This window comes from Sardina pilchardus, chromosome 12 (assembly GCF_963854185.1).
Source record: "Sardina pilchardus chromosome 12, fSarPil1.1, whole genome shotgun sequence".
NCBI classification, from domain to species: Eukaryota; Metazoa; Chordata; class Actinopteri; order Clupeiformes; family Clupeidae; genus Sardina; species Sardina pilchardus.
In genome coordinates this window covers 28,434,367-28,451,029 of record NC_085005.1, presented here as the reverse complement: position 1 = coordinate 28,451,029, position 16,663 = coordinate 28,434,367, and the positions used below count along the sequence as shown (strand labels likewise).

Below are 16,663 nucleotides of genomic sequence, written 5' to 3'. Positions count from 1 at the left end.
ATCTTTGTTTTAATTACAAGAGTCTCTTAGGACAGGCATGGGACAGGCTAATAGATGAAACTGAAGCAATATCCCCATTATAAGATGTGTATCACAAAGGGAAAGATGCTATTCTTTACAAGAAACAATTCTGCACTACTCCATGCCATAGAGCTGTGCCTCATTTGGTATTGTAGGTCAAATGCACTATGTTCTTTGGTCCACTCCCTCGGTTTCTTCATTCTTGTGTGCGGCTCCAAGCCCTCACCATTCCCCTCCTGCTTTTGAAAATAAACTAGAATCAAGAGCCTCTGGCCCAACAAAATGGGATGGGCCCTGGGAAGAAAAGATCCCGCTGACGGATCGATTTTCGGAGAGAAAATACCGGGCAAACAAACTAAATAATCGAAATGATGGCACTGGCGGGTGAGAAACCGCATAGCTGAGCTCCCCTCGTAAAGAATCCTGCCAGGAGGCAGAGGAGTCTAGTCTACCCACAGCCTCCACAAGTCCCCCCCAAAAAAAACGTTTGAGCATATCAAAGGAGTAGAGGAGGACTAGTCCACAGACCTAATCATGTGTGTTAGCCTACTTAAGGGCCTCTGACTTCGCCGCAGTGCAGCGAGCGGACCCTTCCAGCTTCCACACATCTCAGCAGAAAAACGAGCCGCGCTGGCGCGTCGCTGGCGCGGCTCTGGCACCTGCTGGCCCACGGTGCAGAGGAGGCTCCGTCCCAAATTGCCCCCGTGCTTCATCAGCAGCCAGCCAGGAACGCCGGAACGGAACGGTGCACTTTTAAACATCTCCAGGTCCTGAGCCACGCACTCGAGCACAGCGGGATTAACTCAATGGGGAGGGCTTAAGTTGCCGAGGGCTCCATTTTGCAATCAGTCGCCCACCCACCACCCCACCACCACCCCAAAAACACAGTCATTACAGTGAACACTTAACCTGGCCTTGCCGTCTCCACCAGCTCAGATGTTTAATATGGTAGTCACAATGAGGAAAACATGGGCAGCTGGTATCAACATGATCCCCGAGTTCTGATAGCAGTCTTAACCCTGCAGAGCATCTCCATCCAGGTGCACGAGACCTTGAAATTCTATCACGTATCTTATGTAGCCTACAGTACGTGCGTGTGTGTGCTTGGTGTCCCCGTAGTGACTGACTGACTTGCTGTATCTTTAACTTTGGCTTGACAAGCATACCTGTTTTAGTGAGTCAAACAGCTGTTGTTTATAATAATAACATTTCTTTCTATTCCCTCCGCAAAACATTACAAAAGAGAGGTTTTATTTGGTACCAATAACTACCAATAATAATCTTGACAATGGGTCCTAATTAAGATGACAAGCAAAGTTTCAAGTCTAACTCCCACGAATTTAATAACTGAGTAAAACCTACAGTATTTGCTAATTTAAGGGTATACTATGCAGGCTCAGGTGATTTTGGCTCCCCCTGTATGTATGTTTTGCAGTTCTAAATAGCCTACTTCTCGTGGCTTGTTCCCCCTGTACACAATGGAAATGGTTTTGAATGGAGGTAAGGGATTAACAACAGGCAAAACTCAAAAGTAAGTAGTTTACATGTTCATGTCGATTAATGTATATTGTCCCTTTCTTAAATAAAACAGAAAACATAAAGAGCTAGCTTATCTACTGACAAGGTAATGTTTCACAATTCTCTCAAGATGTCATGGACTGCTTGTTTGTTTACCATCAAATTGGCTTTGTAAAGGTTATATTAAGGTTAAAATCTTGCATAGTGTACCTAAAATCCCAAGTCCAAGAGGTCTACTGGTGGGTTAGTGCCACAAGCTAGTTTTTGTTCTACCATTTAAATTAGACCCCCATATATGGATGCAATTTATTGACGGGTAATTGACATTTCCATATTAAGCAGAATAATGGCGTATAATAGCATGTGTTTTTAGAGCTGCTAAACTTTTCAATGGTTGCCTTTTGTTTTCCTGACACAAACTAACACAGAGGAACGTAAACAGATGACCCCCACACTTGTGTAGTCTGTCAGTCTGCACAACATAATGGAAGTGCAGCCAACCAGTTTAAAGCCAGAAATTAGGCACAAGTCGTATGGTGCGTTCATGTACATGGGTGGGGGGGGGGGGGGGGATTCCCAATGAAAACGTCAAAGCTGCATATCCTTCTTTCTTTAATATTCCAAGATGGCATGGAGGGACCATTAGTTTGCAGTAATGCACAACCTGGTGGCCTTCTGACACACTTCACAGAACTGTGATCAGATGAAAACACCATTGCTAGTAGCGTTACCCGGTATTGCTGTGGACCACTGGTGCTGTATAGACTGCTCATGGTATGTTAAACAGACTAGGCTTTAAGGAAATTATGCCAAGTGAACAGCTAAAGTAACTAATGACAAGTTGTGTCAGTTTAATATGATAAATATGTTTTGCATAAATGCCATGACTCAAATGTGGTGCCCCAATGAGCCCTTAGTGGCAGCTCTAGTCCCTTTTAAAGGGGAACAGGAAAAGTTGTCCAAAACCTTAAGTATTGACAGTGTTTATTTTTGAGAGGTTACTTTGAATGACATGTGGTAATTATCCATGAGGAGATGGATCTTCCGGGTTATAATTTGAAATAGCAGACCTTGACCTAGTTTCCTGATCATAGGCCTACAGGCTTACAAAAGCTGACATGTGTTTAATAGAACATAGAGACCATGAAGCCTACTACTATATCTTTTCACAGTCGTCAGGACTGTTTTGACAAGCAAGTTTTTGCATTGACTGACAAACTTTCCTTCAGTCTGCCTTACAAGCCCACAACTGTCGTTTTACTCCAAGGGGTCCCATTTTAACATGATGCCTGTTTAGATATAGATGGTAGCCTACTACCTTTGACATCTTTTGTGAGTACTATAGACAGCATTAATCCATTTCAAGTTTTATCACATAGGACGTTTCCCCTCCTTATCTGATGGCCACAATGCCAAGGAACCAAGGAAAATTGTGGCTCATTAAAGTAGTTCAATAATAATGTGTAAGACTGCCTGCAATACATGTATCAAACAGGTGAAAATAATCAGCAGATGTACTGTTTATAATACAGAGAAATTCTTGGTCAATCTATTTGTTTTTGTTGTTAAAGCAACACTAAAGCACTTTTCCTCTGTCAAACACACACTATTTGTTTATACAGCAAATAAGACAAGAATATGTTGCATGATTTTATTAAAGTATGATGTATTGAGACATCGAAGCAAGTCAAAGTTGTAGTTTCTGATGTCTCCTTTAATTGAACTACAGATACACTACCCCACCTCGTAAAGTTACATAGTGCGGTTATAACCGATAGAGGGCCGCGAAGTGAAAGCAGAAGTGCCGTTCACCCTGTTACAAGTTGATGAACCGCTGAAATGATTTTGGAAACATTATTTTAAGGTACAAAAAACTCTTTAGTGGTGCTTTAAGAAGTTCAGCACCTAATAGATCACAGCCACATGTTAAATATCTTCACCACAGATCAAAAAGCTTTAGGCCCATTACTGTCAAAAAGAGAACAAAGACCAACAAACTCCCAAAATGTAACACACTTTTATTTTTCCCATATTACTTTAATTAAAAGTTTAGCAAAGGCAAAAACTCAATGGGTTTCAGTTCAACAAAATACTAACTTCTCTAATAATTGGTATTCAAAGCACAGCCTTCCAAGGGATGGTCAAGTAATTTACAAAGAGCAACCTTGATTCAGAAACAGTATTGTGAATTATACAAACGTAATACATTTCCCTCTCAGAACAGTTCTTCAGACAGCAGCTGAAACGCGTGGTAGATAAACAATTATAAAAACAAAGCAGAGAATACAGTTTCTTTTAAAACACCTGCATCATTAAATACCATCCTTTATTTATTCGCCGGCAAGCTGATATTAAACAAATCAAAAAGGCACAAATAAGAAATGGACAGTGAGAAGCACTGGACTATGGAGAAAATATATATATATATTTTTGCACACCTATTCTAAAATCTTTCAAAGAATTTTATGGTCACAGAGAAGTGACCTGCAGTTCCGTCCAACTGCTGTGATGGTGATGAGAATATATCATTTAGTTCTGGCGGGAAAGGGGGAGGGGGGTAGGATAGGATGATCTAGTTAGGTGAAGTTTTCCCTTGATCTCACACTTACGTGAGTGAGTCACATCTCGCCAAAATTAGGGCAGTGACTTTTGAGTAGACCAGAGGGAACTAAATTAAACCACTCCGAAAAAGAACAACATGATTAAAAGTCAAGCCCAAGACTAGGCTGAAATCAACAGTAGAGCACATGATGGAGTCTTGTCCAGCCAACAGAGGAAAAAAAGGAACACTTTTTTTTCTTCTTTTCATTTTCTAAGAGCACAGTTTGGTACAGTGTGTAACCCCATCCCGCCCCAAATAATTAACAATGGTGCCTGAGCGTTCAGGAATAAATATTCACAAAAAAGAAAGAAGAAAAGAAAAAAAGAACTACAAAAATAAAAAAAAAACACCCTCTATCTTGTAACATTGGAGGAAGTGTCAAGAACATTGTACAGACATAGTTGTTGTAGGCTAACGCAGGACAAGTGACCTGACACACACAAGACACACAAGCACACAAAGCCATCTGGGTAAAAGCATGCAGGGGGGACCAAACACACAGAGAGTGCAAAAACTCCAATTACACATTGCTACGCTTCTCATTGGTTTGTTTAATTGGTTCGTTAAAAATGGAAAACAAAACAAAACAAAAAAATTCAGTCAATGGCGTTTCAGATTGTGGAAATCAAATCGGACAAGAAGTTGGTTTCATTTACTCAGAGCTGATATGCTGCTTTCTATCTGCTCGAAATGTTTATTCTACATCGCATATTAACAGCCTGCTCTTCGGCACCTTTGTGTAGTGTTTGCCCGCTGAATAAAAAAAAAAAAAAAAAAAAACGATTTAACTATTCTTTAAAACAATGGCAGGGTATGAAGGTTTGTAGGCTGGGGACCAGGACAGACTAGGCACGTTACTGTGTGGCAGGAATATAGAACAAGAGAACGGAATTGAGATGCAGTACCAGAATGGGCTGACATGAAGCTGATTAAAAAAAGAACATGTGCAATCAAAAAGGCTATCTTCACGTTGGTGCTTGTTTCACAGACGCTCTTGAAGTCACTCTACTTCAAGCCACTCTTCATTCCTGCCTTAGGTGCCTTGGATTTCACTTATTTATTTAGTTATTTATTTACTTATTTAATATTTTGGTCGAAATGGGCATCGTTAATGGTCTGGATGGGTAAAAGTTCAACATGGTCCACTATCCGTAGATACTTTTTTTTTCTCTCTTCTTGAATTTCTCTCGTCACGATTTAGTCGATCAAAGTGATGATCCGAGTGAGAAAACGATTGATTTGTGAAACCTCTTCCACTTGGTGTGATCTGTTAGCAATAAACTGCCAGTCACTGGCATTCAAGGATTGTGTGTGTGTGTGCATGTGTGTGTGTGTTTATGTTTATGCCATTAGCGGGATTTGCGACTCACAGTTTTTTTGTGTGCGTTTAAAGGGCGTCATCGTATTCCCACACGCCTGCCAACCACACACACACACACCAACTGAAATGCATACAGTCCCAGCTCTTGATGTGTCTCTATGACATCGGGATTGGACAATTCCAGGCGCCTGTCCCACTGTTTCGATTCCCCCATTTTTCTCTTCACGTTCGGTTATGCTGCATTTTGCTTACCACTCCGCGTCCCCTATGGCCTTGGAGAAGACGTAGTCCCTCCCGTTCAGGTTCATGATGCCGTCTTTCAGGGTGAACTTCCATTTGTTCTTACTTCTGTGAATCTAGAGGTCAAGAAAGTGCAGTTCAGATGGTTAACATTTCACCTTGTCCTCTCAGTAAGGTCAATTGTGTGCACAAAAGGTAGCCTCATCCACTTTGCCAGATTTACCTTGTCATATTGGCAAACAACTACATTCTCTGTATCGAAAAGCTCTTGATCTTCTTCATCGCTGACATCGTCGCTACTGTTAAGGGGTTCCTTAAGAGCAAAAAAGAACACCAGAAATGTAACAGCGCTTAAAACCATCCAAAGTGCTTAAAGCAACAGTCTTGCAGTAAACGGTGACAAAAAAATGAAAAATAAGTGAAAAAATGCACTGAATTATTAACACCTGAAAACACACACGTATTGAATTCAGAACCTTTTTTCCTTTTCTCGGCCTTAATGGTAGATAAAATATCTGCAAAGCAATCTATTGTTGACAGGACTCGAACCAACTTTCCCCATAATTTCACACATTTAAAACACCTCGAGCATTAAACAAAGGCCACTTAAGTCCACAAGCAAACCCACCTCCTCCACCTGACCATCCTCTCCGCCATCTTTGTCCTTGTCCTCGTCTTCGTCCTCGTCATACTCATCCTCCTCTTCCTCATCCTCCTCCGAGGAGGTGTCCCCGGCACCATCTACCTGGAGCATCATGGCAGGTTGCTGCTGGGCAGGCTGCTGCTGCTGCTGCTGCTGCTGCTGCTGCTGCACCGTCTGTTGCTGCTGAACCTGCTGCTGAACCACCTGCTGCTGAACCTGCTGCTGGGCCTGAGCCTGCACCTGTGCGGCAGTCACCTGGCCCGGCTGCGTCGTCATGGTCGCCGTCTGCATGACCTTCAGGAGCGCCATGTCAGAGTAGAAACGGGATTATGGGTAAATTATGGGATTATGGACAACTAGACACCATCCATTGGCCATTGGCTGACAAGACTAATCTTTGAGGGGACTGATTCGCGGCAGGCACAAAGTTCAATCTATGGCCGAGTACCAAGTCTCACACAGAACTTTAATCCCAGTAATTCGTGTGGTGACAGTGAACATAATACAACACAGAAAGACAGGAGAGACAGACACAGAAATACAACAGGTCATAAAACAGTATGAAAGATAAAAGACCAAGACAAGAAATCCCTGCAGTAGAGCAGAAAACATACATCCTTAGCTAAAAAACGTCTATGTAGTGTATTCCCACTACAACAGACCAGATAGAGGTGTGTTTAAAGCATACCTGTGCATTCTGCTGTACTTTGTTCCCAGCGAGGACTATCTGTTGGGGCTGGATGATAACCCCTGTTTGCTGAGGGATGCCTCCTTGTAATGGGGCAAGGACCTGCACAAGGAAACATGAAGTTTGGCATTAGACTGCTCCACAGTATTAAGAGCCGCTGTAAATGGCACACATAGCCAGAACTACAGTACAGTGAAGCAAGGCCATGGCCTCTATAATGAGACTTGGGGTATGGACAAACTCAGACACATAATCGCACATAACAGAGCTATTTTACACAACCAGGTGTTACACACTAGAGGTTTCCTTTCCTCTACACAAATCAAACATCTGCCAATTAGACCAGGTGATTATGGCAGCAACTTGGCCACCACTGAACCCATTCATTTGGCTAACTTTGATTAATGATCAGATTCCCTCCCAGGCAATTTCAGTATTTCAAACCCTGTAACTGACCCTAGGCAGATGGGTTGGCGCCCTTGAGTCGTGGATCTGTCTGAGGTTTCTTCCTATATGTATCTCCAATTCTAGGGAGTTTTTCCTTGCCCCTGTTACTCATGGGCTCTCTTTGAATGTTTAAAACTCTGTAAAGGGCCATGTGACGTGTAATGTTTTGGCGCTCTAAAAATAAATAAATATATAAATAATAACAACAACAAAAAAAGGTCTCTGCATGTGGCTGGATGTAACGTTGGCGGCGTCGGAGCGGTGCGCACCTGCTGGATGACGGGGGCCTGCACTCCTCCTGGCTGCATCTGAGGGAGAACCTGCTGCTGCAGCACCACCTGCTGTTGAGGCTGGATGATGTACTGCGCTCCGTTTGCTGCCCTCACCACCTGAAGGATCTGGCCTGGGGAGGGACGGGAGTGGGTGCACATTAGGGCAATTAAGACTTTTAGACTTTAAAATGTTACAATATTTCATGGTTTTTTTGCAATACAAATGGCGATCCACAGATTTTCTTCCTTACAAGAGACATGTGCGTATATCCTTGAGAGGCAAAAAAAACAACTTTCTCAGTTACCCCTTTACAGGAAAGTGTGAAAAGACCGAAGGCTTTGTCACACAGTTTACTGAACTAGAATCACAAACTGCACCTTTTTACTATGAAATCAAAACAACCCTGGTCAACTTATTTCACCCTGCTCAGAGCCTTAACACGCAAAAAAGTAAAAAATTGTTGATATTCAGTGTAGAAATAAAATGAATAGATCAAATAAAGTTGAGGCTGAAAAAATGGTCTTTGTAGACATATGAAGATGGAGGCTTGTCTTTTTAATGAAAAAAAAAAAAAAAAGACATTCAGCTTCAAACTATACAAGGCCATTGATTCTTCTAGTCTTAGCATTATCCTATTAGCGCAAGGTGACGTGACGTTATACTAAGGCTGCTATTTCCCCACGTGTACCAGGCCATGGAGCCCACATAAAACACAAAGCAGGGGCATTACTGCCACAATAACATGAGGCCCTGTCCGGCGTGAGTTACCTTGACTGGTGATGAGCTGCTGGTACGGTCCTACTCCCGTGGGCAGAGCCAGCGTGGCCGCGGTTGCTGCTGCGCTCTGTACAAAAGACAACGCAGAGAAAAAACACACACATATGAGCAAGTGCTCTGCAAGTATGAGCAAGTGCTTTATACTTACTGTACACGTAAACATCATGGGGTAAACAAACATAGATAGAGCTAGAGTGTGGCTGTGTTAACGGACATTAGAAAACCAATAGGAGGTCCTATTGAACCAATAGGAGGTCCTGTTCTACAACTGACATGCAACTCATATTAACAATATAGGAGTGTCTCTCCATTCATACAGACAGGATTCTGGATGCTTATTCTGGATGTCAGAAAGTCTGTGACAGTGATTAAGAGAGAAAACTCACGTTGAAACATACCATTGATGTAGTTCACCTCAGTATAAATTCATACAAATGCAAGCAAATAGCTAACTGGCGCATACACAAATGGTTTCAACTAATTGAATATACAGCACCCTTCACATTTATTGGAACCCCTGGTAAAGGTGACTACAACAAGAGGTATACACGTTTCTCCATTATTGGCACCCCTGGATTGAATTCTTTGCAAACACCTACCTTTGCCAATAGTTCATAGTCTTTCCCAATACCATCTCATGAAGCTGGAGAACACAAAATAGGGGATTTGGGAGCATTCCTCTTTACAAAATATCTCTGGATCGTCAAGAATTCTAGGTTCCCTCTAATAGCCTGTGCAGACTGCACAATTTCAGCCCAATTTTGCCACGATAGCGTCGTAGCCGACAAACTCCCATCATCGTGTCCAAATATAAGTCGAAACGACGCTCGAAGGAGGAAGCGTCTCATAATGTGACGACCCACAATTTATTGTCTGTGACGTTTCATGATGTTAAGACCAAAAGTCTAGCATGTCAGAATTTTGGGGGAATCTCCTACAACTCCCGTGTTGACACTGACAATGTGACGACACAGGACTAGAAGGCTACGACAGATGATCTTGTAATGTGGCCAGTCTTACGACCAAGACGCGGCAAGATTTTGTGGTTCTCTGATCGCCTAGTCTGACATGGTCAGTCGTAAAAGATCATCTTGGAAGACAAATTGTGTAGTCTGTATAGGCTATAATGCATTCCCCTCTTAAGCTGACTCAGACCGATTGTCTATGTAGTTCACAAAACCATGGCAAAAAGCTTGGCTTTTTGTTCAGTAAAGTATTTGCACTAATTTGGACATACATTTCAGATCAGTGACCTGTTAGCTGACCATGACCTACTTTCAGTGTTTTGGCAGAGGCATCCAGATTTGGGTTTAAAATCCCAGGTATTGCGTGGAGTTCAAGATTCCATGAACCCTAATGAGGCACCCATGGCCTTTTGATTAAAACCAGTCCCAGAATATCAGACTCTCCACCATACATTCACTTAGGAATAGGTTTCCTTTTCAGTATAGTCATTATACTTGACACCAAACCCACATTGAATGTTTGTTAGCAAACAGCTACATTTCCATCTTACCATAGAGCAAGATTCCAGGCAAGGTCCCAGTAGCATTTATCAACTTCAACCATTTACATTTGAACTCAAATGATAAGAAATGACTTTGTATGGCATGCCTATTAAATGGAGGTCAACAATAGCGATCCTCAGGGAGTTGTTGCCTCTCTTACCAAGACAGACATGGGTCCATTTCTACAAGTTTGTAAAATCTCCACTTGATTGTACCTCCTAAATATTTTTTGTAGAGAGAGAGAGAGAAAATGAGAGAGAGAGAGAGAATGAGAAGAGGCCAGAGAGAGAGAGAGAGAGAGAGAGAGAGAGATGGAGAGGGAGAGAGCATGCAAGATGTGTTTGGAGCTGGAAACCTGCTCCCTAATCCTGTCTGAGAACCGCGGCTCTTGCTAATCGATTTCCTGGGGCCCCTCCTCCGCCCATCTGTCCCCAAGATGCCCAGCTGGACAGGCCACAGTCACGCCAACAGCCCCCCCCCCCCCACCCCTCCTGCCCCCTCCAACAGCGAGAGAGCAAGGGAGGACCGCTAGCCATCACTACAGAAGAACCAACGGCCTGCCAAACCATCGTCATCTGGTCATGTTGCGGTTACGTCAACTCCTGACTCACCATTCCCGTTGCATTCATGGCCTGGAGGATCTTGGGATCCTGAACGATGACTTGCTGCTGTGGAGCTGTGGAGAGCAGGGGAGGGAGAGATGAAGAGGATGAGAAGAGGGTTGAAGAGGCTGAGAGGGTTTTCAAGCACGCACACATAGCGTCACCCTGGATGCATCAACAATACAGAACATTATAGGCTTAATTTAACATTATAATGGACAAAATGGCCAGTGTTGAGTGATGGTGCGGGAAAAACTGACGAAAGCTTGAATTTAACAACCTTTCATTAAATAAAATTGGTCAATTGTTCAAGGAAGCAGTCAGTCATGGGTAATTATTTTCCAAAGGACTGTAAGGCTGTTCAATAATAAAACAATTTCAGTAGTCTAATTTTCAGTATTTTCAGTGAGAACACATGTACACTCTACTGCCAAAATCACCCATGATTAAGCCGTCAGATTGCTGTAGTATTCACAATACACAACATCAGAGTTTGTGATCACGTTCAACCCAAGACTATTTTACTGGTCAGCAGATAAGGAGACATTGACTACTCTAGGTGAAGCCTAGCTTAGTAGTGGTCAAATGACACGCAAACGTTGCATCAGTAACACTCCTGCGGCCTAACACGATTCACGCTTACCCCCCCCCTCACACGGCTGTAGTGAGAAAACAAGAAGGTTGATTAGCAGGTTTGAGAAAGATGGGGCGACGTTGCAGAGGGTTTGTCCAATACTTATACAGTCATTGGAATGAGGACGCAGAAAAGGTTATCTATCCTGTTTTTTTTTGTTTGTTTGTTTGTTTTTTTTAAACAGTAATTTAAAATGGGTCCATGAGAGAAAGCAGCTTAGATTAGTTCACAGGAAAGAGCATCCTCATGTGACGCTTGTTGTTTAATCCTGTTTAATAGCTAGAGTGTGATCAGGGTAGTGGGAGGGGGGAGGGAATATACTTTGTCTAATCTACATTGTATAATGTTTTTCATATGTTGCTATATCAAGAAAACAATCAAAACAAAGTTTGGTATAGCTAGAGTGTGAAAAATAAATGTTGGAGAGATAGTGAGGCAAAAGAGGAGTGCAGAATAGGTGTACAGTGAGTAAAGGACTGAACATATGTATCTGCTGCGTGTAAATTCCTTTGAAATATCGAACAGCAACAGAATAAGATAAATACTCAAATTCACCAGCTACTCAATAAATCTATCAGAAATACACCATATACCGCCTTCAATTATGACCAGCATTTGGCTGGTTTTTATTTCCCACCTGCATGTGTCTTTTGCGTTTGTGCGTGTGTGTGTGTGTGTGTGTGTGTGTGTGTGTGTGTGTGTGTGTGTGTGTGTGTGTGTGTGGCCTCACCCTGCTGCTGTGGGGGCAGGATGACCTGGTGCTGGGTCTGGGCCTGCTGCTGGCTCTGTTGGACCTGCTGAGCTTGCTGCTGCTGCGCAGCCTGCAGTGCTTGCTCCTCCGTGTGGAAGCCCTCCACTGCCTTGGACTGCATCAGCTTACTCTCCCAAAGCTGCGGGCAGGGCACGACAATGAATAATTGAACAAGGGAGGGAGTGAGTGAGGGAGTGAGTGAGTGAGTGAGTGAGTGAGTGAGTGAGTGAGTGAGTGAGTGAGTGAGTGAGTGAGTGAGTGAGTGAGTGAGTGTTAGTTTTTGGTGCAGCACTTTCAGGAACTTCTTCTACCAGGGCACTGCAGCCTTTCCACTGCTCATCATTAAGGCTGTGTGACCACACTGGCTATGGAAAGTGTGTCATATTTCAGTGACTTGTCCATGAAATTGCAGAGCAGCCTCTAGGTTGCAGTTGCCAGAGCCCAATATTGGCAAGTGTACATTCCCTTACATATAAAACAAAATATTATACTTAAGGTGATGAATCGTTTCAGTTATGTTGCTAGACAACCATATAATCAGTCTAATGTGTTGATTGGACAATCATAAAAATATTCTTACTGGTGATTAAAGTAAATCAATGGTAATAGATCACCTTGTGCATCAGCTCTTCTCTGTTTGCATTTAATAATGTAAAACTATATGATACAAAATAAATGCACGGGGCAAACACGATTTCGTAACAATTCTCTTTACCGTTCTGAGCTCCATAAGCACTTGTTCATCCACACCCTCATCCAGAAAGAGTTCTCGTACTTCATTGATGACATCATCAATCACAGACCTGTACAGTTTAGGCTAGAGCATAGAATAAAAGAACATTCCAAAGAGTCAACTTTTAGGCTGAGCACACAGAGCAAGCTAAAAAGAGAGTAGTACACAATCAATCAGTCAACTGACACCTAAATACCAGTGTGACCTATGCAATGGCAGATGGGACTTGTAAGCAAGGCATGGGAGAACTGTCCAATTACTTCATTTCAATTTGCAAAGTGTAGTTCTCAGCTGGTATTCAGTTAGCTGTGGCGTGTTGACCACCATGACATAAACTTATTGGAGATACCAAATTTGGTGGTGGTGGTGGTCACGGAAACTGACACAGAATGACAGATCGAGCAAAACATAAAAGAACATGTAGCCCACACCGCTTTAATTTGCTGTACGCATTTCTTAGTAAACCATTTTGTGGACAATAAGAAAGTGCTTTGAGTCAACTTGTTACAGTAAATGGACATGTCTACATCGAATGGTTTTCGTGGCAACAGGAACAGTGTGGTTCAGAACGTAGACCGGCGGCAGCAAAACAACATATTTGCAAAGGTTAGCCACTCGGACAGACGAGTTTTTCCGGTCTCTTAGGGACTTGCTTATTACATGTCCTAGCAAATCTAGCAACATTAAACACGAGTTGGTTGCTTAAAAGGTCCTGAACGCACCGATAGCAAACGAGACCAACCCGTGTAAAGGCACTCGTATTTTTAACTAGGCTAGCTACTTTGTTGCAAACACTACACGCTACACGAGCCACAGGAAATTAAACAAAAAATCGTTACTGCGACACCATAAAATGCTCCCTAATGCCCGTGTCGCTAGTCCGGAACAGAAAATGGTCACATAAATAACGACAAAGGCCACTAGCCTTGTCGTGTCCGCAGCGTGGACCTCCCTCTCCCAGTCTGTCTGCTCACTATTTAAAGCTCAGTCTGGTGTTTATATGTAGTGCCGGTGACGTAGCGTTGAGTAGCACCTTCCCATCCCGGGCAGTCTATATTAGAGAGCCGATATGGCTGTATAAAACCAAGCGGTGGAAAGGAGGAGGGTCAGAAGCGCCTAGAGAGTGGAGGGATGGGAGCCATTACGACGAAACGTTTCCACGCATGCCACAAGGGTGCCGAGACATTTCGGATTTCAGTGCACGACCTAGTTCTCCTTATTTTGTTCAGTGCCATGTTATGTTTTGTTTTCTTTTTAATAGCACGAGGGGGTGAATGTGAAGTGCATAACTGTGGACGCAGAAAATGAAGAGGGTTTCAAGCTATTCAGCTGTATTTCAAGGAAAGGTGGAGAAATTGAAAGACACGGTGATGAAATGAGCTTTATAGCAAAGCTAAATTTATCAGGAATAGCACTGCCAGCAGAGTGGAATTTTGTGGAAACTGGCTTAGGAAACTGCGCATCAGATGAGAAGGTGCTTTCCAACTGGAACGCGACGGCTGTATAGCTAGCTAACAGCTAGCTAGCCAGCTAACATCAACTGGCTAGTAAGCTAGTGACACAGCAATCACCACGTCAATGCATATACTACACTTTGACTTGAAATCAAAGAGACTGTAAACAATACAACTGATGGCCAAGACTGGTCAACATCACGCTAAACAGTTAGGGAAAAAATTCCAAGAAGTTGGGACATTTACGTTCGCGATAGTTGACAGCTAACGTTAGTCCACAGAACAATGTGGGGTGGAAAAACTTCCCATTACGTTAGTATGAAAACCACATCTAAGACCTAAGTAAGAAGGTTATGTTGAGCCTTGCCTTGCCAAAATGATTAGTTGAAATAGTAGAAACAATATTCCATCTTTAAAAACTGTCACCAAATCACTTAATGACCCACTGACGTTAACCATTTTCCCTCTAAAAATCATTGCTACTAGCTAACCAAATTGCGTCCCTAGTACGCCATGACCAGCTTGCTGCCAGCTGTAACGTAACGTTAACTGCGAGAACTGTGTGGTTTCAAAATAGGTTAGCGAAGGTAAAATGGCCGATTGTGAATGGCTACCAGTTTTATTAAAACCAACTTCAAGAGGGTTTGACAAACTGCCATCGTATTTCACGGATTTGATTCAACACCAAAGCGATGGCTGAAAAGACACCATTTGCCATTGCACAGCTAGCTAGTCTCACTGGCTGCCTAGTGTCTACACTTGTCTTAGATTGATCCTTACCACTGGGTTCGAGTTAGCCGAGCTCGCCATTACTAGCGTTGTGTAAAATCACACGAAAAACAAGCGAGGACAAAGAGCAAAAGCAAAAAAAATACTCTAAAACATTGAAGTGACTATTTTAAAAGTAGCCGGTATAACTTTTACAAATAAAACACAGATGTTTACGGTCTTATGCACAGTTCCAGGGCTGCACCTTCCCAGCCGTCCTCTCCCCGTCGTTGTCCTCCTTTATATACTGAGCGATGGAGCTGCGAATGCGCGAGACATAGGGCTGGGTCAATCCGGTCATACCGCAAATTATCGCGGGATTTCTTCTTTTGCGCATGTCATCTGAAAGAGGCAGAGAGGAGGTTGTTGGGAAATGCAGTTCCCAATTTATTACAAGCTGCCCTCCTTGCCTCACATTCTCTACACGCGTGAAAGGAACAAGATCAACTTTGATAGCCTGGAAATCAAACAGCAGGAAACGCCTCAAAGACTATGATTTGTAGGAAATTGCTAACGATACCTTCATTTGAAGATTTATCATGTTTAAATGAATTATAGCATATGTGCAATAATTCAGTAAAAAATGATTAAATCTATTCAGTCTATATGTAGCCTATCATAAACTGGACTGGGCACAATAGTCTAATACGAATGTGCAGATTGTGTTACTAAACTCAACAGGCTGCAATTAGCAAAATAAATCATTACAAAAAAAAAATCTCCTGTTCTATAAGCTAGGCTACCTGATAACAGCTGTTAAGTCGCTCTTCAAAACCTAAATCAGGTAAAGCCTAAATTAACATGCCATTTTATAGGCTATTTTAATGGTTAACCACTGAGGGGCGCTAGGAGCACACGTGTATGGTGGTATCCTTCACCCAGAGTGGTGCTAAACCTAGTTTGAGGGGAAAAAAGATATGAAGGGCTAAACCCTATGGCTAAACCCTGAGACCTAACAGAGATGATATTCAGGAATCAGGTGCTGGTCCAACGCAAAGATTGCAGTCAATATCAACCTTGAACTCTCTAAACAGGGTGGTCTCTCTGACTCTGAAGAATATCTATGGAATGGAAAATGGTAGGCTAGTAGTGAGAAACTAAAGTTAGACAAGTGGTCACGTTTTAGTCTATTAATCAGACAATCCTTTTTCATGGTTATCACAAACAGATTGCCTATGACCCATTTTTGAATATTAGGCCTATACTGAATTGTCCTAAATAGGCCTATATTTGAGCACCAAGCAAATATTTAAAAGAATGGCCTAAAATGCAATTCATAAGTGATGGAATTATTTGTCAAAACACTTTGAATATTGCTACTCTGTGTTAAAGTCATAGACCTACATTAAATGCAAGGAATCTTTATGGCAAACACTAGAGTAGCTATAATAAGTAGCTTAGTTAATTAGTTAGGCAAATAGCTTACATTTTAAGTCAATAATTAATGTTGATATTTTGTGCCCTAAAAGATATTATTTTGATCTGTAGTATTTACTTTTCATCTTAATATTTCTTCAAGATTAATTAATTAAGACATTGAAATATTATGTCCTTTGAAGTCAACATTTCTCAATTAAATTTGATAAAAGGCTGGACATAATCCAGTTCATGATATTTAAAAATCTCACATTTCCAAACCATGGGTGATGGAAGCTTACTGTGAAGCTGGAATGACTATCCGAG

General features: G+C 42.3%; 1 protein-coding gene across 2 annotated transcripts; it reads right to left on the bottom strand.

Moving 5' to 3' along the window:
- Window positions 1-3,537: 3,537 nt before the first annotated feature.
- Window positions 3,538-15,210, bottom strand: gtf2a1 (general transcription factor IIA, 1). Of its 2 annotated transcripts, none has more exons than XM_062551128.1 (10): window positions 14,993-15,210; window positions 12,741-12,842; window positions 12,005-12,164; window positions 10,650-10,714; window positions 8,522-8,597; window positions 7,750-7,883; window positions 7,034-7,135; window positions 6,331-6,639; window positions 5,926-6,015; window positions 3,538-5,818 (listed from the first exon to the last, which is right to left on the bottom strand). In XM_062551128.1, the coding sequence occupies exons 1-10, from the start codon at window positions 15,020-15,022 to the stop codon at window positions 5,711-5,713; spliced, it is 1,176 nt and encodes a 391-aa protein (XP_062407112.1). In that variant the 5' UTR covers window positions 15,023-15,210; the 3' UTR covers window positions 3,538-5,710. The 2 variants fall into 2 exon arrangements, with proteins under 2 accessions (XP_062407112.1, XP_062407111.1); XM_062551127.1 differs by having other exon boundaries at window positions 8,522-8,611; window positions 10,652-10,714.
- Between the last annotated feature and the right edge of the window lie 1,453 nt (window positions 15,211-16,663).

Bases quoted from the DNA above. Each gene is read 5' to 3' on its own strand.
- gtf2a1 (XM_062551127.1), bottom strand. From the start codon at position 15,022: ATGGCGAGCTCGGCTAACTCGAACCCAGTG. The intron at 8,612-10,651 runs TGGTGAGTCAGG...TTTTCTCTGCGT, and splicing joins GGCCATGAATGCAACGGGAA to TGTCTTTTGTACAGAGCGCA. The intron at 7,136-7,749 runs GTGCGCACCGCT...TTCCTTGTGCAG, and splicing joins AGGCCCCCGTCATCCAGCAG to GTCCTTGCCCCATTACAAGG.